This window comes from Prunus avium, chromosome 4 (genome assembly GCF_965620075.1).
Source record: "Prunus avium chromosome 4, drPruAviu1.hap1.1, whole genome shotgun sequence".
Taxonomy (NCBI): Eukaryota; Viridiplantae; Streptophyta; class Magnoliopsida; order Rosales; family Rosaceae; genus Prunus; species Prunus avium.
The window spans coordinates 29,191,057-29,214,694 of NC_142287.1; the positions used below are offsets into that span (position 1 = coordinate 29,191,057).

A 23,638-nucleotide genomic window follows, 5' to 3' on the forward strand; every position below is an offset into this window, starting at 1 on the left:
CTTACTTCACATTTTGATGTTGCTTGGCTTCACTCACAACGTGTTTCAGATCGGAGACGTGCTCATTGTTGTGGTCATAATTTTTAGAGGGGCGGGCTAAATTTTTTTAAGAGATCTATTATAATGGTGGTTCTGTTTGTACATACACAAATCAGAAATTATGGTAAGCAGAAACACAAAAGTACAACTTCATAGCAGTAGCATATCCAAAAAAATTTAAATAGAGGCATAAACACTAAAGCTTCGTCAGCTCATACCATCAACGAGTAAACAAAGAGATATAAATGCCAAAAAAAAAAAAAAAAATTGAAGGAAAGAAAGAGAGAGAAGAAGAAAGAAGGTAGAGAGAAGGAAATAAGTGTAGATAAAGAAGAAGAAGAATAAAAAAAAAGAGAAGAATGAGAGAGAAAAGAGAACAAGGGGTACCACATTTTTATATCACACTGTGTATACCACCAATACAACGGGGTCTACCTCTATTAGAGAAGTGGTACATAATGTAGTAAGTTTAACATTATCTAAAATATTATATGTACATAATGTGGTATAAGAATGTGGTAAGCCTAACATTTTCTAAAATATTATATTATGCCTGAATTGATTCACGTGAAAGGAAAGTACCATCTGTACATTACGCCCATAATATATAGTGTCCCTTACTTGATTATATTCTAGCTTAGCACACTAGCTAGCACAACCAGCATTTATTTACATGGCAGATCCAACTCCACTCTTGCCTCACTCAACCTCCTCCGACCTCATCTCCACTCCCCCAATATCGCTCGACTCAGTCATTGAACGAGTCACAGCCAACTCGGCCTGGCCACAGTTGCTCCAAGCCTTCCTGGTCTCCTTGTCCTGGTTCTTCGACGGTCAACAAACCTTCATCACCGTCTACACAGACGCAGAACCAACATGGCACTGCACCGAACATCCCAACACGACATGTCGTCCAACCTCCAACATCTGCGACCTCTCCACCTCCACATGGGCATGGGACAAGCCATCTTACACCACCATCATCTCAGACTTCAACCTTCAATGTGCCACGCCACTGATCTCCTGCCTGCCGGCCTCGTCTTTCTTCTTTGGCTGCTTACTGGGGGGCTTCGTTCTGGCCACACTCGCAGACTCATCTCTTGGCCGAAGGAACTTGCTCTTCCTCTCATGCTTCACCATGTGCGTGGCTTCACTCATAACCGCGTTTTCAACCAACGTAATTGTTTATGCCGCGTGGAGATTTGTAAGTGGTTTCGGGCGTGCTTCCGTGGGTGCCTGTGCACTGGTTCTGTCCACCGAAATCGTGAGCAGAAAATTGCGTGGTCGAATCGGGATTGCGGGGTTCCTTTGCTTCTCATTTGGGTTCTTGTCACTACCAGGTATAGCTTACGTTAACAGATACTCCTCATGGAGAACATTATATGTGTGGACTTCAGTTCCTGGGATCTCGTATTCTGTGTTAGTCTTTTTCTTTGCGAGTGAGTCTCCCAAATGGCTGTTCACTCGGGGTCGTAAAGATGAGGCTGTTGCTACACTAGGAAGACTCGGACATAACAATAATAGCAGGTTTGGCAACACAACATACTTATATATACGATAATTGTTTTGTTTTTTTTCCAACGCTAATGTTATTATGAGTCCATGTTTACGGTCTCACAACGTAAGTTTGATTCTTTTCTGAACGTGCGTGCATTCTATTTTTATAACAGCTTGAACCTGTACTTATCTGGCATCCCACTCTTGGAGGAATCGCAAGAAGTGAATCTATTCTCGTCGTTGAAGATCTTGTTTGAGAAAAAGTGGGCATTTCGTCGAACACTTGCCCTGATGGTAGTTGGTTTTGGGATTGGAATGGTTTACTACGGCATGCCTTTGAGGGTCGGGAACTTGGGATTCAATATCTACCTTAGTCTGACATTTAATGCATTATCTGAGATACCCTCCTTCGCTCTCGTTTTCTTTTTCATAGGAAAATGGAACAGAAAGAGCTCATTGCTAACATTTATGATGATAAGTGGAGTTTGCAGCATAATGTGTGTGGTGGTTAGCTCCAAATGGAAGGCCTTGCAAATAGGGTTGGAAATAGTGTCGTTTTTCAGTGCCAACACGGCGTTTTCCATCATAATGGTTTACACATTGGAGCTATTTCCTACCTGTGTGAGGAATTCAGCCACGTCCATGGTGAGGCAAGGGCTGGTGCTTGGGGGCATTTTTAGTCTGGTGATTTCAGCTGGGAGAAATTACAATGAGTTTTTGTCATATGGAGTATTTGGGGTTGTGATTATTTGTTGTGGAGTGTTAGTGCTTTCGTTACCGGAAACTAAAGGTCTGGCTCTCTGTGACACCATGGATGAGCAGGAGCGCAAGGAGGTTGCAGATTCGATCAATACTATTATGTTGAATTAATGTTGATGAGTATCTCTGTACAGTCTGCTCGGTGTTTTAATTTAGGCTTTGTATCACAAATGGTCCTTCAACTTTACAAAATTATCACGAATCGTCCTTCAGGTTTTTTTTGACACTATTAGTCCTTCAGGTTTTTTGGCTGGTTGTTGTCTAACTACATACAAAGGCATATTTCTAGGCATGGCTGCAATCATCTTCAACACATACTCATCATTTTCTAAGCTTTTAAAATCCTCATTGTCCACCTTGTAAAAAAAACTAACTCATTCCTTTCATATCCTAATTGTTCTACAATCCTCACAAGCTTAATCCATGACATTTTATCTCCATCTACGTGGTCAAGAAACACACCCTCTCCTCCTACATATTCATCAATGCCTTCGCCTTTAATCAGTTTGCCTCCATGGTGAATCTCAAGACAAAATTTATTAGGATCAGCCAAGAAGAAATAATTAATCAATGCCAAAAGCCTTCTTTTAACATAATTATCTTTTTTATATCACCATCACAGACCTATAAAAAAAGAAAGGTAAAAGACAGACCTAACAATTAAAAAGCAGTCACGTGACTGCATGTGAGTTTTTTAATGTCAGTTTTGACGGAAATTAACAGGAATGACTATTTTGATGGGTGGATGATGACCTGAAGAACTATTAGTGTCACAAAAAACCTGAAGAATGATTCGTGATAATTTTGTAAACATGAAGGACCATTTGTGATAAAAAGCCTTTAATTTATTGGGCTTGTCCAATATGGGTCTCTACATTTTCTATTTCCTAGCATATACTCATCACTCTATAAATCTATGTGTAAAACTCAATTTCAAATTTAAATTACCAGTAGGATATAAGAGGTCATAGTATTCCTATGTTTTTACATCGTTGCCACCAGACTTCATATTTTATTTATAATTTATTTCAAACATTTCATTAATTGTCATAATTGTAATTAATACTCCCTATTAATAGCATATCAATCACCCCAATTTTTTTTGGTTGCCATTCCCTCTAACATATGGCCCCTAAAATTGCAAACAAAAAAAAAATTCTGTAAATTACATATCCAATAATGTACCTATAAAAAATATAAATATAAATATTTATTTATTATTTACCAAATTTTTTTTATACAGAAAATAGGTATACAATAATTTATAGAAAATATAGATACACAATAACTTATAAAAATTAATAGGTAGATTATTACAGAAAAATAGGTATATAATAGTTTATAGAAAATATAGACACACAATAATTTATAATAAAAAATAATAATAGGTAGATTATTATCCATGAAAAAAATAGGTACAACAAAAGAAATTCAAGTTCTAAAATAGGTAGATTATTATCCGGGAAAGATGGAACAAAATTTCAAAAAGGCAATAAGGAAAACTGCCTTTTTCGGCCAACACATTGTTGACTATATTAATGAATTTTAATAATAGCAGACAAAATTTTTAGAGGGAATCACCACAATAAATTGGGGAACCAAAAATTAAAACACCACCCATTACACGATGAAATATAAATAGGGGTATTTTGGCAATCAATTTTTTTTAATAAATCAGATATTGAGCTTAATAAGGTAACTTGATGAGTTGGATCCTAGTCATGGGGTTTTACTTATAAAAGTGGGGTATTATTTATAAGAACAAAAAGTGAAGGATTGCGGGTAAAGTAAGTTGAATTTAAAGGATGTAAGCCAAATTTACTATAAAAATAAACCCAACTGGTCTAACAGTGAAGCTGATGCTTTGCCTCCTGGTTTTGTTGAGGGCACATCAAATAAGGAGCTTGTTTGCTTTGGATGGGTGCCCCAGATGGCACCCATCAATTGGGGGGTCTCTGTTTCATTCTGGATGAGGATCTGTAATTGAAACCCTGCAATTTGGGCAGTCGTTGTTGTTTTGCCATTCATTATTGATCAGCCTTTGAATGCAAGGCTTCTGGTGGAGAAGGGTCTGGCTGTTCAAGTGAAGCAGCTAAGAACCAATGCAAGGAAAGCTGCCAAAATCTTTGGAGATCAGAATCTGCACCAAGACTACACCGGTGAATTTGTCCCTTTTCTAAAAAGAAATGTTTCAAAAAGGTCCCTCTCTCTATCTCTCCCCTCCCATGTCAGTTTGGCAAAATGACCTTATTTCATTTTATTTTAAGAAAGCTAGATGACCTATTTTCAATGTTACGTACCCAATTAATTTTGAGAGTGTTATATATTGAAGTGAACATCTTCATGCTTAGAGATGCTGGAACTTGGGTTATTGCCACTATAATATTTTGGTGCATAATATATTCTAAAACCTGTCATAGAAATATAAACTTTAAACCCCCAATTGGGATACATGCTTACCAACTTTTGGTTAAATAGAATTGACACCACTACAAGATTGAAGTAGTTCTATCTAATCTTATTTTTCTTTTTCTTTTTTCTTGTAATTTTTTAATTAAATTCCGACCCGATATGTGTGTCACGACTCACGTCAATAAATTAGTATACTTTTTTAGTATAACCAGACCGAATCGAATGAACCAATCCGGTTCATAGCTCCCACTTTTGCAGAACGTCGGTTTGTTGAACCAAATTAGTTAACTCCATAAGACCTTAAAAAGTTTTAACGGATTTTAGCGAGATGGACAAAATTAATGTGTGAATTAACATGAAGAATAATCCATGACACAAAAAAGATAAACAAGTATAACTCGTAGTTTCGTAAAAGTCATAAATGTTTGTGATAACCTTTCTTTTGTTATTTTCAACTCGGCCATAGTGTAGTACCCTTGGTTAGACTAACTTAGACGTAACCTCCCCTCCACAATATTCATCCCCTTTTCCGACAGCAAATAACCACACACTGACAAAACCAAAGTACCAAAGCAACAAAACAATAAAACAAACCCCATATTCAAATATGGACCACACCCAAAGCATAATGCCACAGAAAAAAAAGTCCTCATCACAGAAGCAAAAGATTCTCAACACAGGCAAAGCAAAACCACACATGTGCAGACAAAAGAATACTTCTCTCGATCACTATTAGAAGATTCTTGCTTCTAATTTCACTTTTGCAGATCAGTTTTACAACCCAATTTCTCAGTAGAAATGGGTCTGACTCTGATGGTGTCGACGACGACCTGGAGGATATGGGTTTGAGGCGCGAGGAGGTAAAAGGGAGTTGGTGTGACGATTATATCCCTCATAAATGTGATGGCTTTAATATACCTACAATATACCCATAATAAGTAAAATATAAGTTATATTATTGCATAATAGTAAATTATTAGGTAAATTATATCCAAAATGCGTTTATAAAAGTTGGGTATATTATTTGAATAAGAAGTAAATTCATACTAGGTACATTATTTTTCGTAAAAGAAGTAATAAGAACGATATTTTTTCAACATAAAAATATATGTATGCTATTATATTTATAAAATAATAAAATAATAGATAATTAATCACATATACTTCATAAATAAATTAAAATATATATTTTCTTATTAAATAAACCGATTAGGTATGTTAAATATGAATTTATTGTTAAATTTAAAAAAGTTTTCAAATTAATTTGTACATCCATTTGGAGATCTTTTCCAATTCAACGTGTGTCATTAGTTACAATCCAATTAAAATTTGTTTCTATATTGGTTCATACATTAATATACAAAATGCAATAATAGCTTAGTTGGGGGTATTTTAGGAATCGAAAAAGTACAATAAATTCGATTTTGCGCTTGATTAGGTAACTTGTCAAGTTGGATCCTAGTCATCTGGTTTTATTTAGAAAAAAACAGGATTTTATTCAAACAAAAATAAAGAGAAGGATTGTAGTTGAGGAAAAATGACTTTCAAGGGATTAAGCTAAATTTACTATAATTTATAAGAAACGGAAATTGATGGACGACCGTCTATTTAGTTCAACTAATGGTTTAGGATAGTATTAGTCCAGCTTAGACCAATCCAAGGCAGGAAAGTGTAGTCATTTTGTTAATGTATGAATTTTGATTAATTCTTTTGGCTTCCCTTGACAATTTTGTAATAGGACTTTTATATGTATTTATCAAGCTCAAGGTTAGATTAAGATTAGCATCTCTAAGTGTTCTTAACTCTCATCTATCCTATGGAGGTTCAAGCAATTTGATAAAGGTAAATCATGCATTGCATATCATGCATTAAAACTGTTTTCATAAAAGATGACTAGTCATCTTTGCTCAGTGCGATTTCCAGCTGGTTAACCATCTGTTTTGTCCTATTCTATTTTCTCTCTCTGCTGCCATGTGTCAGTCTGACCTAAGGGATTCTTTTGTCTGTAAAAGCAAGTGAATCCCTCATTTGGAAGCCATCTCTTTTGTGTGGAAGTTTTGGAAAGATTGGCTTGCCATCTTTCTCTTCTTCTTTCTCAAGAGTAAACCATATATATTTCATCAATGAGTTTTTCTAATTGATTTCTTTTTGAAAAATTGCTTTTGAAATATGAATCTGCATCTAGCTATTTAAATCATTCTCTCATATAGATCTAGATCGGATTCGTGACTGATTTCTTCAAGAGTATGGTTTCTTGAAGAAATTGGTCTTTCTCCCATGAATCCAAAATTTGGTTTCGTTCTAAGTTGGAGCTTGCAAGCTAGTGCCATGGGATGAACGAGCTGAAGAAGGAGCTGCCATTGCCATGAAGAACTGAGCTTCAAGCTTTGCTAAGTTGGAGAAGAAGATTGCACAAAGGAGGTAAAGCTCATCTTCCTAAATAGATCTAGGTTTTGCTTGAGCTTGCTTGTATTCCTTTGTAAGAATCTTTTTCTACTTAGTGGATTGCCTAGTCGGTTGATGACTCCCAGTTTTTCCCAATGGTGGGTTTATGGGTAAACAAAACCTGTTTTGCATATCTGTAAATTTATCTGGGTTTCTGTTCTTGGTGGTTGACTAGTCATCTATATATGCTGTTTGCTGTTTACTTGATATTGATGACTTCACACACTTTCACCATAGTTGTTGCTAGCACAGGGGATGCCTAGATTGATGGGTCCTTCTGAGTGCCTAGGTTGTCACTAGTAATCTTCTAGGACTGCAGGTACTATGTGGCATACTCTGTGTGTTCTCTTGATTGTTGAGTTGTTGTGTCTTGTTTGTTTAGTTAAATTTACCCCTCGTCACCTAAGTATCAATTTCACATTTATAAGAAACGGAAATGTCAATGAAAAAAAAATGACTATCTGGAAAAGACAAGTACACCATTTTAATTCTCAGTATTTCATTTGTTCATAACACATATGAACTTGTCCATGTATGAGATTTTATCTTAAAATGCATGCGTCAATGCAATATTTGTAGATGGCCCTGACATTTTGGTGGCCATAGGGCCAAACATTAAATGAGGTCCTTAGTAAACAAGGAAAAAAAAAATTGCTCATGCTCTTTTTGTTTTGTTTTGTTTTTGTGTGTGTGCTTAAATAGAATTATGTAATGGAGAATGTTAACGACTTTCTCTACATGTCATTCTTTTTCACTTAAAATAATATTTTTAATTATAAAAAAAAATATTATGTATTTCCAAATTTACCCTTAGCAAAAACTAATGAGTTAAAAATCCTTTTGAGTTTTTCACTTTCTTATTGCTGCACCTGCCATTTTTTGTTCATTTAATTCTTGCACCACCTACTTGTGGCAGCAAATATTGTCCGCTGCCAAACCCACCCATTTCCCACCCCTCCCGCCCAAAGAACCACCCACCCATGACACAGCCCAACCACTGCCTCTCACTGTCTCTCTCTCTTTCTCTCTACCTATGTCTCTTGCATTTTGGGGTGGTGAGAAAAAAATTCATGACTTTTTCTCTACCTGTCTGTCGCATATTTGTCTTTCTCTACCTATGCAGGTTTTTTTTTTTGGTCAAAATCTCTATAGACCCTTTGGTTTCCCAAATCATGAAGGGTTAAACACTTTTATTTAATTTTAACAAAACCAAAAGAGAACAAAAGAGAAATAAGAAAAAAAAAAGTAGAAGGGGAAAGAGAGACAGAGAGAAATAAGAGAGAACAAGAGAAGAAAAAATAAAGAGAAAAGAGAAGGAAAGAATCGGAGAGAAGGGAGAGGAGAGGAAGACAATCAATGAGAGAAAAGGAGAGGAGGGAAGAACAAAGATAAATGAGAAACATAAAAAAAAAGTTTTGAGCTACAGATGCGTAGAGATGTGATGGGCAAATTGCTTTGGGTAGAGCAAATGGTAAAAAAATAGAAGTAAAATAATCATGCTAACCCACCAAACCCACGTGACCACATTATTTATATTTAGAAATTACTTTCTTTTCTTTAGATGTCAGCCATAATAATTTGCTTTTATATTTATGATATTTAGGCATTGAATATGAATTATATATATATAAGCATATATCTATGGGCAAATATTATATTTTGTACACATAATACATTTATATAAAATTTTGGGGCCCTTTAATTGGAGGCCGATGGCCGTCGCCCTCCTTGCCTTTGCCTCAGGGCCGGCCCTCGCTTCCCCTGTCTAAATCCAGTTTCCTGGTTGGATTTGCTCACCAAATATTTAAATAGACTCACTATGCAAGAGTTGCCTTTTCCTGAACATGTTATGTTCGATGGTGTTCGTGTTCCTCTGATTCCTATTTAGTTTTGAACCACCTAAACAGAGAAGAAATATGGCAGGCAAAATGGATGCTTTGATAGGATCATCGGCATGCCGAAGGTAGTACATGTACTGAACTATAGAGCAAATGCACTGCGAGATGCCGCCAACTAGTCCATAAATGTCAGGAAGAGTACCGAAAAGTGCGTTACCAGGAGGTGGATAATAAAACCACCAGAGCCATCCCCATCTCCTCAGCGCAACTCTTTTCTATCTACCATTATAAATTAGCTCCCAGATGGAAATAAGTACAGCTGCAATAGCCAACAGCACACCAAATAGTGCATAGTGGGGTTTTGTTGGGGACGAAGCCTGATCAAAAGCAGCTGACAACGTCTCCAGGCCAAGGCTAATGACTAAAAATATCCACTCTGCTAATTCTGAATGACCCTATAGAAGAAAACTAGCTAATTATAAATTCTATTAAAAATTAAGATACCAATCAAGAAATATGATGAAGTTTTGAGTGATCATTACCTTCATGGGCTCATCATAGTTATTGTGCAACCTCATCCCTGCAAACCCGTAACCAAGTTGTTAATCGCTCAATTTTCATAGCTCATAAGCAAGTTCTTTTCTTTGAGATATTGAAGACTAATACCTCTGTTTGGTTACTGAGAAAAACGGAGGAATTTACAGAGAAAAAGAAAGAAACCTTTCAGGACCGATCCTCTGCCTTTTTTTTTCTTCTTCTTTAATTATCTGATTTCATCCCACCTAAATTGTAAACAATAAGAACAAGGCGCTATAGAATTATGGGGTTAGTGGAGAAGAGGTTTTAGGAAAGGCAATAATGGGAGAGAGAGAAAAATATGGATGAGGTTGAAAAATCGCATTCCGTGGCGGCCACGAAAAAACCTTGCATATCCCTAGCTAATCTTATGAACTTGATCTAAATATCTAGACTGTGTTTTCCTTGTCACCTAAATTGTTTTTTTATATCACTGCCATTTCCAAAAAATAAAAAATTTCCGTGACACTTAATTTTCTCACCACACCCTAAAGTCAAAAAGACAAAAAGGTAAGGAAGTAGAAAGCCTTGATCCATCAAGGAAAGCTTGAGCACATTGTAAACCATGCAGCTACAAATTGGTAAATTAATAAAATCACATTGGTAAATTAAATTTACAGGGGCATAAATTAATTACTACTACTAGAACCAGACTAACATACCTGAAAAGAATCAAAGAATGTATGGCCATCCATGATAAAGCTGGAGATTTTGAAATTCTTGATTTTACGTTGAAGGAAACCAGCAAGGGCCACACTTTGGGAGGCAAGTCCACTCCTTTTCCACATGAGAATTGCTGAGAGCTCCTGCAATTCATCTCTAAGGGTAGATATGGAGCCAAATATAGAGACAGAGTAGCTGAACAGAGTGTTTCCACCAACCGGTTTTGCTTTGTGATGCCGCCATGGCTGGCTGCCTTTTCTTCATCTTTGAATTTTCTCAGTTCTCTGTAAAGTTGGGATTTTTAGAATTTTGTTGAGTGCACTGGGATATCATGTTCATTGGGTGCATAAGTTGGGATTGTTAGAATTTCCCTTTATTGGGTGCACTGAATATATCAATGGGTGCGTAATGAATTACCCTTTTCTTGGTACAAATGGGGGTCCATATTCTCAGTAATTGCATGAATTTTAGAAGACAGCAATTTCCCCAACAAGGACAAATAAGTCTTTCCGGCATATTTATCTTATATGTATGATCTTGCTTTTTTGTTAACCCAAGGGACGCACAAGGACTTGAACTCTGCCCTTACTACTTGTAAATGTTCAGGCACTTTGGCATCCACATCCCTTGGGTCACAAACCCCTTGGCCTCTTTCTTTGACTAATCCTTAAATTGTATATTACTCTGTCATGTGGACCGACAGCAACGTTTGTTTTTGTTTTTAAATTTATGACAAGGGACAAGATAACTTAAATATTGAAAGCGGAAGTGCACGATTTCTCATTTTGTTCTTGCAAATCACAGTTTGACATAATACGCAAACTCTAATATGTAAAAATCGCTAATAAGCTTGGATATTTTATATAGTGCACACCTTATGTCTATGAAAACAAATGACCATATGGAAAAAGACAAGTAGATGTTTTGCCTCCACCCAGCTGTCAAATCTACTACACACAAATATTCTTATATGTTAGCTAACAACTACAATTTATAAATCCCATGGTTGATCCAACCCCTCTTCCGTGCCTCCATCAAACATGGAAGACCAAGAAACTCTAAGAAACAATCTCCTTGACTCCTTGGATCAAATAATCGAGCAGAGTCAATCAAGTTTTGGGTGGAAGCAGTTCTTGCAAGCCATCCTTGTCTCTTTGGCTTCACTTTTTGATGGCCAACAAACATTCATCAGTGTCTACACAGATGCTGTGCCTTCATGGCACTGCTCCACTGCCACCACATCATCATCATCATGCACCACAAGCTCCAGCATCTGTGATCTTCCCAGCTCTGATTGGTCCTGGGATGCAATTTCCTCCCACACAATCATATCTGATTGGGACCTGCAATGTTCAAGCTCTTTCATCAGAGGCATCCCTGCCTCATCTTATTTCTTGGGTAGTGTGATTGGTGGGTTCCTTCTAGGCACTCTAGCTGACTCTTCACTTGGCCGCAAGAAGGTGCTCTTGATCTCATGCATCACAATGTCTTTAGCTTCTTTTCTTACCATCTTCTCCCCAAACATTTGGGTTTACTCTGCAGTGAGATTTGTTAGCGGTTTCGGCCGCTCGTCAATCAGTACATGTGTTCTTGTGTTGTTGATGGAAAAAGTTGGAAGAAAATGGAGGCCTAGATTGGGAATTATGCAGTTCTTTTTTTTCACTCTGGGGTTTTTGTCATTGCCATTGATTGCTTATGTTAACAGAGATAACTCATGGAGAGCTCTGTATTTGTGCACTTCAATTCCTGCAATTCTTTACTGCATATTGCTTCAATTCTTTGTAAGTGAGTCTCCAAGATGGCTTTATATGCATGGTTTTGTGGAAGAAGCCATAGCAATACTGGAAAAATCTGCAGCACCGAACTACCCAAGTGAGTTGAAATTGTTGTTGGTCTCAGCAGGCATGCCATCTGAGGGGGTGGAGGAAACTTCAAAGACTAACAATCACCCATACAAGTCAATGAAGGACTTGTTTGCCAAAAGATGGGCTATGAAGAGAACACTAACAGTTATGGTACTTGGTTTTGGCATTGGAATGGTTTATTATGGCATGCCATTAGGAGTTGGAAATTTAGGCTTCAATATTTATCTTAGTGTCATGTTCAATGCTTTGCTAGAAATACCTTCATATCCAATCACTTGCATCATTTTAGAAAGATGGAGCAGGAAATATTCAGTGCTTGCATTTTGTTTGGTAAGTGGGATATTTGGCATTTCGTGTGCAATTGTTGGAAATGGACAAAAGGGTATTAGAATTGGGCTGGAATTGGCTTCTTTCTTCTGTTCAAGAACAGCATGGAATTTGATCTCCATGTTTACAGTTGAGTTGTTTCCAACTTGTGTGAGGAATTCTGCTACATCTCTGCTGAGGCAATCTTATGTGCTGAGTGCTGTGTTCAGTTCAATACTGGTTTCTGTAGGGAGCAACAATGGGTTTCTTTCTTATGGAGTTTTTGGGTTGGCTATATTTTTTTCTGGGTTTTTTGTGGCTTGTTTGCCAGACACAAGGGGAGGAACGCTTTGTGACACCATGGAAGAACAAGAAGGCAAAGAGAATATGATTTTGGGATGAGAGGTCAAATTTTTTTTTTTGTCACATGCTTAGTTTATTATCATAATAAAACTGGATCTTTTGTAATGTGTTAGTTGATTTTGTTGCGTTGGCAATTGGCATGTGCTCTGTCTTTTATGCGTTTGATTACTGGTTGAATAAAATTGCACCCCATGCTAACAAGATTAATTGTATTACTCTCGTGTCATGTTTATTAATTCGTAATTAATTCGTAATGGGAATCAAAATAAGGAGTTGAATTCCAATTACGGATTACTCCTGTGTTTACTACAAATAGAAGAACGAAAAGTAAACGGGGCCGAAACAAAATAAGGATATTGACATTTTACTCTATAACTTACTGGTAAGATATACGCTTTTCACTCTAAACTCAATTCCACATAGTTTAAGTAAACAACTTTAATCTCCTCAATTCAATTTCTCAATTTAAATTCCTCCTAACCCGATTACGGATCTAATAATTGATTGCAAAGAACTTTCATTCACATGGAGTTGGGGCAAAAGAAAAAAATTAAAAAACACAGGCCTTAATTTGTTATTGATAAAGTTGCCTACTCGAACGACGTGCCTCACCATTTAGAGTGGAGAATAATTTGCAATTCACAAAAAAAAAATAATAATAAATTGGCGTTATCTAATCTATACCGCTAGCTCAGTCAATTTTATTGTTCGTTACTACTCAGCCTTCACATAGTTCAACTTAGCTCACTAAATGATACAAATGCTTTTATGTCACATATAACGTTGAATATGAGTTTTGTTTTGTTGTAGTTTAATTCATATAACCAAATATTCGTAAACCTTCCACACAACGGGAGAAGTTTTTATAGTGACAAAAATAAAAAAGAATAACATACATAGTTCTTGTGTATATAAAGAGAGAATTAGAGTGAAAAGGAAATGTGTGATATGTAAAATGAGACGTAATTTGTTGAAAAGTAAGGCAAAAAATTACCAAGATGACATGGTCGTCGAGATGAAATGGTTACTTACAAGTGGACGTTTCTTAGTGTTTGCATGGTGCCAAGTTCTGTTCTCTGCGTAAGTATGGAAGTTGGCAGTCTTCCTATCATCACGCTTATCTCTACCCTCGATTTCCGTCACTCTGAATCTTCCAAATCCTCATCTCCTTCTCTTTCTCAACCTCATTCTCATTAGTTCCCATCCTTTTTAAACCACCCCTGTTTTCAACAGTCCCATCGCCATTTTCTCTATTGTTCTCATTCCTAAAAACCCATTTTCTCTATCCAAAACCACACTTTGCAGCAATGGCGAAAGACCCAGTTCGAGTTCTTGTCACTGGTGCTGCTGGTATGGTCGTTCTTTCAAAATTTACTTCCTTTCCAGTATTATTTTCTCTGTGTGGCTGGCTTGAATGAAAATGTGGATGAAGAGAAGAATTTCAAGTTTTTTTTTTGTTGTTGTTATGAGATCACTAAAATTCTTCAACAAGCATGGATTTGAGACTGTTATTTTTATTAATTTTTTTTTATTCCTTGGTTTAGGAGGAGACCAAACAGAGGGTTTGGTTCGGTTCTTTGGAATAATTTGATATGTTCTGTATTTCCAAGTATCTTGTGGACTTTGTTTTGGCATCTGATTGCCTTGTTCTGGAAGTACCCCGTAGATTCTTTGTTTCAATCATGGTACTCTTACACCTATATAAAAACATAGGATTGGATTGTCTTGATTTTAACAGTTGTTTGTTGCATCTGTCTGTTTTTGAGAAAATGGAGAATATTGTAGTTTTCCAGAAAATCTTGCTTGTTCTGTTCACTATTGCCTTCTTTTGGAAGCTTGTAAAATACATGTGGAGTTTCTTGAGCATGGAAAAGGAGCCTGTGACTGTATTGGTTACTGGTGCTGCAGGCATGCTCAAATAAATCCTTTTATTTCTTCCCCCTCCCCCCCTGTTTTAATTTAAAACAAAAATTACAAGTTCCGATTCAAAATTCAGATGCCATGTGTTCTCATTGCCACAAGACCATCTTGGAATATTTCCTGAATTTTTAAGCTCATGATATCCAATTTTATGATTTGAAAATATTGGGCTAAGTATCTCAGTATTTGTCTGTCAAGTTAACAAAATAATGAAAAGGGACAAGCTTTTATGTTAAGTGTCCTAGAATGATTAGGACTCATTTTTTGCATTTGAATTACATCTTCCTTTAATTCTGTGGTGAACTTAGATTCTTTGATATGACTTTTTAATTACTGTGTAATATAATAATGGATTTTGCTCATATTCATCAGGGCAAATAGGCTATGCTATTGTTCCAATGATTGCTAGGGGGGCGATGCTTGGCCCTGATCAGCCTGTAATTCTGCACATGCTTGATATTGAACCTGCAGCTGAGTCCTTGAATGGGGTGAAAATGGAATTGATTGATGCTGCCTTTCCTCTTCTCAAAGGTATGCTTGTGAAGCCTGATCTTGGATACTAATTTATGGTAGATTGATATTTTTCCTTTTGAGGATTCTTAGGGTTTACCTTGTACATGTTTGTAGGTGTTGTTGCTACAACAGATGTTCAGGAAGCTTGTAAGGGTGTCAATGTTGCTGTTATGGTTGGTGGATTCCCACGGAAGGAAGGTATGGAAAGAAAGGATGTGATGTCGAAAAATGTATCGATTTACAAGGCTCAAGCTTCAGCATTAGAAAAGAATGCTGCTGCAGATGTCAAGGTGAGAGAAGCCATATGAAATGCGCTACATTTTTATTATCTTTTATGTTCATCCCTAATCCTCATGCTGAAAATTTGGAGATATTGTTGCTGTGTTTTTCTTTAAATCGAAATGTTGCTATGCTTAAGTTGATGCAGTTTCATTTCTTCTACCATTCAGGTGCTGGTGGTTGCCAACCCAGCAAATACTAATGCGCTCATCTTGAAAGAATTTGCACCTTCAATCCCAGAGAAAAACATCACATGCCTTACAAGACTGGATCACAACAGGGCATTAGGACAAATCTCTGAGAAGCTAAATGTTCACGTCGGTGATGTGAAGAATGTTATCATCTGGGGCAATCACTCTTCAACTCAGTATCCTGATGTCAACCATGCAACTGTCACCACCAGCGGTGGAGAGAAACCTGTCAGAGAACTTGTGGCTAATGATCAATGGTACCTCTCAATTTTCTGACCCGTAAAATTTAGTATAAATCTTTAAGTTGTTACACAAATTCTTCATCCAATTTATCATTCTCTAGGTTGAATACCGAGTTCATCACCACCGTGCAGCAGCGCGGTGCAGCCATTATTAAGGCCAGGAAGCTATCAAGTGCACTGTCTGCTGCAAGTTCTGCTTGTGATCATATACGTGATTGGGTTCTCGGGACTCCTAAGGTTTCTCATCATCTTTACCAGTATTTTGTTCTTGCAAAATTAATGGTTTTTCTTTTTCTTTTTCTTTCTTGATATAATTCTATACAAATTTAATATTTTTCGTTGTTGCTTTGAATGTCATTCAGGGTTCATGGGTTTCCATGGGTGTGTATTCTGATGGCTCTTATGGAATCCAGCCAGGCCTCGTATACTCTTTCCCAGTTACATGTGAAAAAGGACAATGGTCAATTGTGCAGGGTAAGTTTGAACTCAGTGCCCATTGTTAACTTCCTTCAGCCATTTGAAACCTGAGCTTTGAATTGAACTCAAAATCATGTTTTGGCAACAACAAATTACTGTCATTAATGATTATGAAACACTTTCAAATCCTAGTAATGGTTCTGGCAAATAAAATTGGATAGTTAAAGTTGGACTTTGCCTATTTCAATGCAGGGCTCAAGATTGATGAGTTTTCGAGGGGAAAGCTGGATGCAACTGCACAAGAGCTCATTGAGGAGAAATCCTTGGCCCATTCATGTCTCAATTGACCGTGAAGCTTTTCTTCTCTGATTGAATAATGATAGAGGGACTCAATGATCCATCAAATAAAGGAAGACCACATATTGGTTTTCCTTGTAGTTGTAGACAATTTATGTGGTTTGTTATGCAATGTTAATGTTCCCGGGTTTAAATTAGATTGAATGAGATGTATCGTAGTCATCAGTATATGATTTAATTGCTGAGATGCAAGTTCTTGACTTAAACAAGATATCTAAGGGGTGATTAGTAAGTATAAATTACAGAGATGATCCTTAAATAATAACCTTAAAATGAGGACATCACTGGCTTTCCCCATTATTCTGAAATAGTAAAGAGTTCCCAAGCTGTTTACTTATAGGAAGTACAGCAAAAGAGGATGCAAAATCAAGGAATCAATCAATTAAAAAAAATGAAAGAAATCTCAGATTGACATTAGTGTTAAGTTAAATTAATTGGAGAATCAAGGGGAGATTCAAATTCCTTGGTTGTCAAATTGTTTCTACTTTATAAACCCTTTCAAGGGTAGATTCTAATAAACCCCATGGCAATAGCTAGCCTAGAATTCTGTTTCTCTCTACAAGCATCCATGTGCACCAAGCACATGGATGATCCAACATCTCCTCTACCTCCTTCCAATTACTCTGAGCCAGAAAATCTTAGTCCCAACACAAAACATTTCCAATCCCTCAACAAAATGATTGAGCAAAGTCTTGGGGCATTCAACTGGGCACAACTCTTTCAATCCATTGTGGTGTCATTGGCTTGGGTTTGTGATGGGAAACAGTCATTCATAAGTGTCTACACAGATGCCCAACCAGCATGGCATTGCACCACCAATTCCACTACATGCAGCCCTACCTCTTTCACTTGTGCACTTCCCAGCTCTGCTTGGGCATGGAATGGCCCAGCCTCAAAGACCACCATATATCAGAATGGTCCCTTGAATGTGCTAGCTCATTCATTACAGGCCTACCTGCCCCATCTTTCTTCATCGGGTGCCTTATAGGTGGCCTTATCTGATGCAGGAGCATCCCAAGCCAAACTAGGGAAGCCCAAGAGATCAGTCAAACCTCCTAATTACCTTAAAGATTATTTCCCAAAATAAATTAGGAGACCTTTCCTACTGCTGATTGACTTCCTTTTATATTTTCCTTCTGTTTTGGTTTTCCTGATTGTACTAGAATTATAATTCCTTATATTCCTAGGATGTAGTTGTTATTTAAACCTTTCTCTTGTAGACCAATCGGACAGATTGAAATTGAGAATTTATTCAGAAAACGCAGCTAAGTTTAGCCGCAAATTGTGAGTGTTCGTTATATATTTCTAGTGTTGGTGTAGTTTCGTTGGAGGTTCGTGTTTGAGATACCATCTCCCCATCAATTTGGTATCAGCGCTTTGGTTCTTGTGGGTGGAGGGAAGCCTCCATGGCTCATAACAGGCGTGGTCGGGGTGGTGTCCGAATGGAGGGCCGTAACACTACAGACGACATGGATGAAATTAAACGAATGATTCAACAACTCACTGATCGTGTCGCTCGCATCGAGACTCAAAGCCATGGTGGTGAGAGTTCCGACGGGGAGGGAGACGAAAATCCCTTTTACAACAACATGGAAGGTGTGCAAAGGGGACGAGATCATTACGGTCGAAATTTCGACATGAAAGTAGACTTACCTGAGTTCGAGGGAAAGATGCAACCTGATGACTTTGTTGATTGGCTCAATACCGTTGAGCGTATATTTGACTACAAAGAGGTACCAGATGAGAAGAAAGTTAAGATCGTGGCCATTAAATTGAGGAGGAATGCCTCTGCATGGTGGGAGCAGCTAAAGACTCGGCGTGATCGTACGGGAAAATCCAAAATTAAAACCTGGGAGAAAATGAAGAAAGAGCTAAAGAGAAAATTTTTGCCAGAAAACTACCTTCAAGCAAACGTCCTGAAACTTCATAATCTGCGACAGGGAAATCGTACTATTGAGGAATATACTGAAGAATTTGATCTCTTAACCATGAGGTGTGGACTCGTCGAAGAAGAAGAACACACAGTCGCACGTTATCTTGGAGGGATGCGTAGGGAAATTCATGATGTGGTGGTTTTACAGCAATACTGGAGTTATGATGATGTCTTCAAGTTAGCCATACAAGTAGAGAAACAGATGAAGACACGATCAAGGCGTACTGGAATAGAGGGTTCTGAGCAAAAAAATTATTGGATGACTAAAGGCTCATCAAATTCTGAACCAGGGAAGCGTGAAGCACCCAAGACCAATGCACCGGAGAACTTTACTGCCAGCAAACCGAGAGGGATCAAGTGTTTCAAATGTTCCGGCATAGGACATATTGCTTCTGAATGTCCTAACAGAAAAATTGTAAGTTTGGTTGAAGAATTGGGCGAAACCAGCGGTATGTCAAAAGAGATGCTGCCCATATTTGATGATTATGGGGACAATGAAGAAGAAGAGATCACATGGAGTGACCATGGAGAGTCCTTGGTGATTCGAAGGGTCATGAATGTTGCCAAGGTGGAGGACAACCCGGATTGGCTACGGAATAATATATTCCATACCAAGTGTACCTCTCATGGGAAGGTATGTAGCGTTATTATTGATAGTGGAAGTTGTGAAAACATTGTTTCACAGGAGATGGTTGATAAACTGAATTTGAAGACTGAAACGAAGCCAATCCCTTACAAGTTATCTTGGGTCAAGAAAGGGAACGAAGTCGTAGTGAATCATCGCTGCCTAGTGCCATTCTCCATTGGGCAAAAGTATCAGGACTCTCAATGGTGTGATGTAATTCCAATGGATGCATGCCACATATTATTGGGGAGACCTTGGCAATTTGATCGCAAGGCCACACATGACGGATACAAAAATACATATACCTTCATCAAAGACGGTACGAAGGTTATTTTAGGTCCCTCCCAATCCGAATTTAATTCCAAATCCATGAAAATTGGTGCTGGAAGCTTTCTCACCAAAGGAAAATTCCTAAAAGAGGCGGAGGAGAGTGGCGATATGTACATGCTGATGGTGAAAGAGACAAATCCAGATGTTCTTAATTTTCCTAAAGAATTAACACCTCTTTTGCAGGAATTTAATGATGTTATTCCTGAAGAATTACCTGCAGGGTTACCTCCTATGCGAGACATCCAACATTGCATAGATTTGTTTCCAGGTTCAACTCTCCCAAATAAAGCTCATTATCGGATGAGCCCATTAGAGTACGAGGAGCTGAATAGGCAAGTGACAGAATTGTTGAAGAAAGGGGTTATCCGAGAGAGCATGAGCCCGTGTGCAGTACCTGCATTGCTTGCTCCAAAAAAAGATGGGACTTGGCGTATGTGCGTCGACAGTCGGGCAATAAATAAGATCACCGTGAAGTACAGATTTCCAATTCCTCGTCTCGACGATATGTTGGATCACTTGTCGGGAGCAAAAATATTTTCGAAAATAGACTTAAGGAGTGGATATCACCAAATCCGAATGAGGCCCGGTGACGAATGGAAGACAGCCTTTAAAACGCGGGATGGTTTATTTGAATGGTTGGTGATGCCATTCGGATTGACAAATGCTCCTAGCACATTTATGAGACTCATGAACCAGGTATTTCGTCCTTTTATTGGAAAGTTTGTAGTTGTTTACTTTGACGATATTCTGGTTTATAGTCATAATGCTGTTCAACACCTGGAGCACTTGAGACAAATTTTTGAAGTTTTACGGGAGCAGCAACTCTTTGCCAATTTGAAGAAGTGTGAATTTTTGACAGATAGCTTAATTTTTCTTGGGTATGTGATATCATCAGATGGTATTAAAATGGATAAAAAAAAAATTGAAGCAATACAAGAGTGGCCTATACCACAATCTGTCCATGAGGTGCGAAGCTTCCATGGCTTAGCTTCATTCTACCGAAGATTTATCCGAAGTTTCAGTTCTATTATGGCGCCCTTGACTGATTGTATGAAGCATAATACTTTCAAATGGACTGAAACTGCAGAGAAGAGCTTTCAAGCCATAAAGAAAGCTATGACTGAAGCACCATTACTGATTCTACCAGATTACCAAAAGGTTTTTGAGGTAGATTGTGATGCATCCAAAGTTGGGATTGGAGCTGTTCTTAGCCAGGAGGGGAGACCAGTTGCCTTCTTTAGTGAAAAACTCAATGACACTAGACAACGCTACTCCACTTATGATATTGAGTTTTATGCCATTATGCAATCTCTTAGACAATGGAGGCAATATCTGATTTACAAGGAATTTATCCTTTACTCTGATCATGAAGCATTGAGATTTATCAATGGGCAACACAAACTGAATCGGAGACATGCCAGATGGGTGGAAGAATTGCAGGAGTACAATTTTGTGATTAAACACAAGGCTGGAATCCACAATAAAGTAGCAGATGCTTTAAGTCGCAAGGTGGCCTTATTATCTGTCATGCAAGTTAGAGTGGAGGGCTTTGAGCAATTGCAGGAGTTATATAAAGAAGACAAAGAATTTGGTGAAATCTGGTCCGAATGTGTGCAAAATAATTCAATACAAGATTACCATATTCAAGATAGATATTTGTTCAAGGGGAACAAATTATGCATTCCTGATTGTTCTTTACGGTTATGGATAATTGAGGAGCAACATGGAGGAGGCCTTGGAGGACACTTTGGACGAGACAAAACTATTGACCTTGTTGAGAACAAATTTCATTGGCCAAAGTTGCGAAGAGACGTGGAGAGATACGTACAAAGATGCAGGACTTGCCACTTGGCCATGAGTCGTAGTCAGAACACGGGGCTTTATACTCCTTTGCCAGAGCCACATGCACCATGGGAAGACATTAGCATGGATTTCGTTGTTGGCCTTCCGAAGACAAAACAAGGATTTGATTCAGTCATGGTAGTTGTTGATCGCTTTTCGAAGATGGCCCATTTTGTTCCTTGTAAAACGACCATGGATGCTAGCAATATTGCTCATATTTATTTTCAGGAGATTGTCAAATTACATGGGATTCCTACTACAATTACTTCAGATAGAGACACCAAGTTTGTGGGACATTTTTGGAGGACTTTGTGGCGTAAGATGGGGACTCGGCTCCAATTTAGTAGTGCACATCATCCCCAAACGGATGGTCAGACAGAGGTTGTCAATAGGACCCTTGGTAACTTATTGAGGTCTTTGGTTAGTAGCAATAAAACGGGCTGGAGTGATGTTCTACCACATGCAGAATTTGCATATAACCAGTCAAAAAGTAGAAGCATTGGAATGAGCCCATTTGAAGCTGTCTATGGTCGCAGCCCTTCTAGTCCAATTGACTTAATTCCTTTGCCGGTAGAGAATCGTTTTAGTGGGGATGCCAATGACATGGTTGATCATATCAAGAAGGTCCATGAACGTGTTAGCCTTCGACTTAAAGAGAGCAACACAAAGTATAAAGAGAGTGCTGATAAACATAGGCGTTACAAGGAGTTCCAAGAAGGGGATTTAGTGTGGATCAACTTAAGAAAGGAGAGATTTCCTCGTGGAAAATATGGTAAATTGCATGATAGAGGTGGTGGACCATACAAAATATTGAAAAGGGCTGGTCAAAATGCTTATGTACTTGAGTTGCCGAATGACATTGGTGTCTCGCCTACATTCAACGTCGCTGACTTACAAGCTTACTATGGCGAGAATGAAACCCCAGATTTTGACTCGAGGTCGAGTCCTTTCCAACCCGAGGAGTCTGATGCAGGAGCATCCCAAGCCAAACTAGGGAAGCCCAAGAGATCAGTCAAACCTCCTAATTACCTTAAAGATTATTTCCCAAAATAAATTAGGAGACCTTTCCTACTGCTGATTGACTTCCTTTTATATTTTCCTTCTGTTTTGGTTTTCCTGATTGTACTAGAATTATAATTCCTTATATTCCTAGGATGTAGTTGTTATTTAAACCTTTCTCTTGTAGACCAATCGGACAGATTGAAATTGAGAATTTATTCAGAAAACGCAGCTAAGTTTAGCCGCAAATTGTGAGTGTTCGTTATATATTTCTAGTGTTGGTGTAGTTTCGTTGGAGGTTCGTGTTTGAGATACCATCTCCCCATCATTATCCTAGGCACACTCGCTGATTCATCGGTCGGCCGCAAGAACCTGCTCTTGATCTCATGCATGATCATGTCTGTTGCTGCACTCATAACCAGCATCTCCAAACATTTGGACCTACTCTGCCCTGAGATTTATATCTGGGTTTGGCCGCACATCGATTGGGACATGTGCCATTGTTTTGCTAACAGAAAAGGTAGGTGAACAATGGAGAGGAAGAGTAGGAATCCAGGGATTCTTTTTCTTTACCTGTGGTTTTTAGTCCTTGCCACTTATAGCATACATTAATAGATTTTCTACTTGGAGAGTTCTGTATCTTTGGACATCAATTCCAGGCATCTTTTACTGCTCATTGCTTCAATTTTTTGTCACCAAGTCCCCAAGATGGCTCTTCATGCCTGGCTGCGAGGACGAAGCAATGTCAGTACTAAAACAAATTGGATCAGCAGTGGAAGACAAGAGCTTGACCGTGTACTTTCTAAGCTTGCCCCATGAGCAAGAAAACAAAAATACCCCAAAACTAGCTACTACTATATTCTCATCTATGAAGACCCTATTTGAGAAAACATGGGCATTTAAAAGAATATTGGCTGTTATAACACTTGGAACTGGCATTGGATTGGTCTACTATGGCATGCCATTTGGGGTTGGAAACTCAGGATTTAACACCTACCTTAGTGTAATGTTCAATGCCCTATCTGAAATACCTTCATATTTTGTCACATATATGCCATAATTGGTATCATATGATCATATGCTAGTTTTGGTACTTGCTTGGTTTATGGTTTGAGAGGTTGACTTGTGGAGAAAGATACATTGGCTATTTACAAATTGAAAAGTTTCCAATTTGTCAAAACAAATGAGAAGGGAAACACCCTGATGGGTATGAAATTTTGGGCCTAA

General features: G+C 38.0%; 2 protein-coding genes, 1 long non-coding RNA gene and 2 pseudogenes across 4 annotated transcripts; 4 read left to right on the forward strand and 1 right to left on the reverse strand.

Moving 5' to 3' along the window:
• The first annotated feature begins 691 nt into the window (after positions 1-691).
• LOC110760320 (organic cation/carnitine transporter 3-like) lies at positions 692-3,170 on the forward strand. The gene is made up of 2 exons (XM_021962569.2): positions 692-1,566; positions 1,710-3,170. The coding sequence occupies exons 1-2, from the start codon at positions 713-715 to the stop codon at positions 2,404-2,406; spliced, it is 1,551 nt and encodes a 516-aa protein (XP_021818261.1). The 5' UTR covers positions 692-712; the 3' UTR covers positions 2,407-3,170.
• Positions 3,171-8,750: 5,580 nt separating this feature from the next.
• On the reverse strand, positions 8,751-10,579 carry LOC110760289 (uncharacterized). The gene is made up of 2 exons (XR_015835062.1): positions 9,533-10,579; positions 8,751-9,445 (listed from the first exon to the last, which is right to left on the reverse strand). It is a non-coding gene; the product is annotated as an uncharacterized LOC110760289 (long non-coding RNA).
• A 652-nt stretch (positions 10,580-11,231) lies between these two features.
• Positions 11,232-12,975, forward strand: LOC110760302 (organic cation/carnitine transporter 2 pseudogene; annotated as a pseudogene).
• Positions 12,976-13,882: 907 nt separating this feature from the next.
• On the forward strand, positions 13,883-16,891 carry LOC110760310 (malate dehydrogenase, cytoplasmic-like). Of its 2 annotated transcripts, none has more exons than XM_021962559.2 (7): positions 13,883-14,113; positions 15,056-15,214; positions 15,311-15,486; positions 15,646-15,923; positions 16,010-16,145; positions 16,271-16,382; positions 16,578-16,891. In XM_021962559.2, the coding sequence occupies exons 1-7, from the start codon at positions 14,071-14,073 to the stop codon at positions 16,670-16,672; spliced, it is 999 nt and encodes a 332-aa protein (XP_021818251.1). In that variant the 5' UTR covers positions 13,883-14,070; the 3' UTR covers positions 16,673-16,891. The 2 variants fall into 2 exon arrangements, with proteins under 2 accessions (XP_021818251.1, XP_021818250.1); XM_021962558.2 differs by lacking the exon at positions 13,883-14,113 and adding an exon at positions 14,514-14,671.
• Positions 16,892-17,265: 374 nt separating this feature from the next.
• On the forward strand, positions 17,266-23,471 carry LOC148295187 (organic cation/carnitine transporter 2 pseudogene; annotated as a pseudogene).
• The last annotated feature ends 167 nt before the right edge of the window (positions 23,472-23,638 follow it).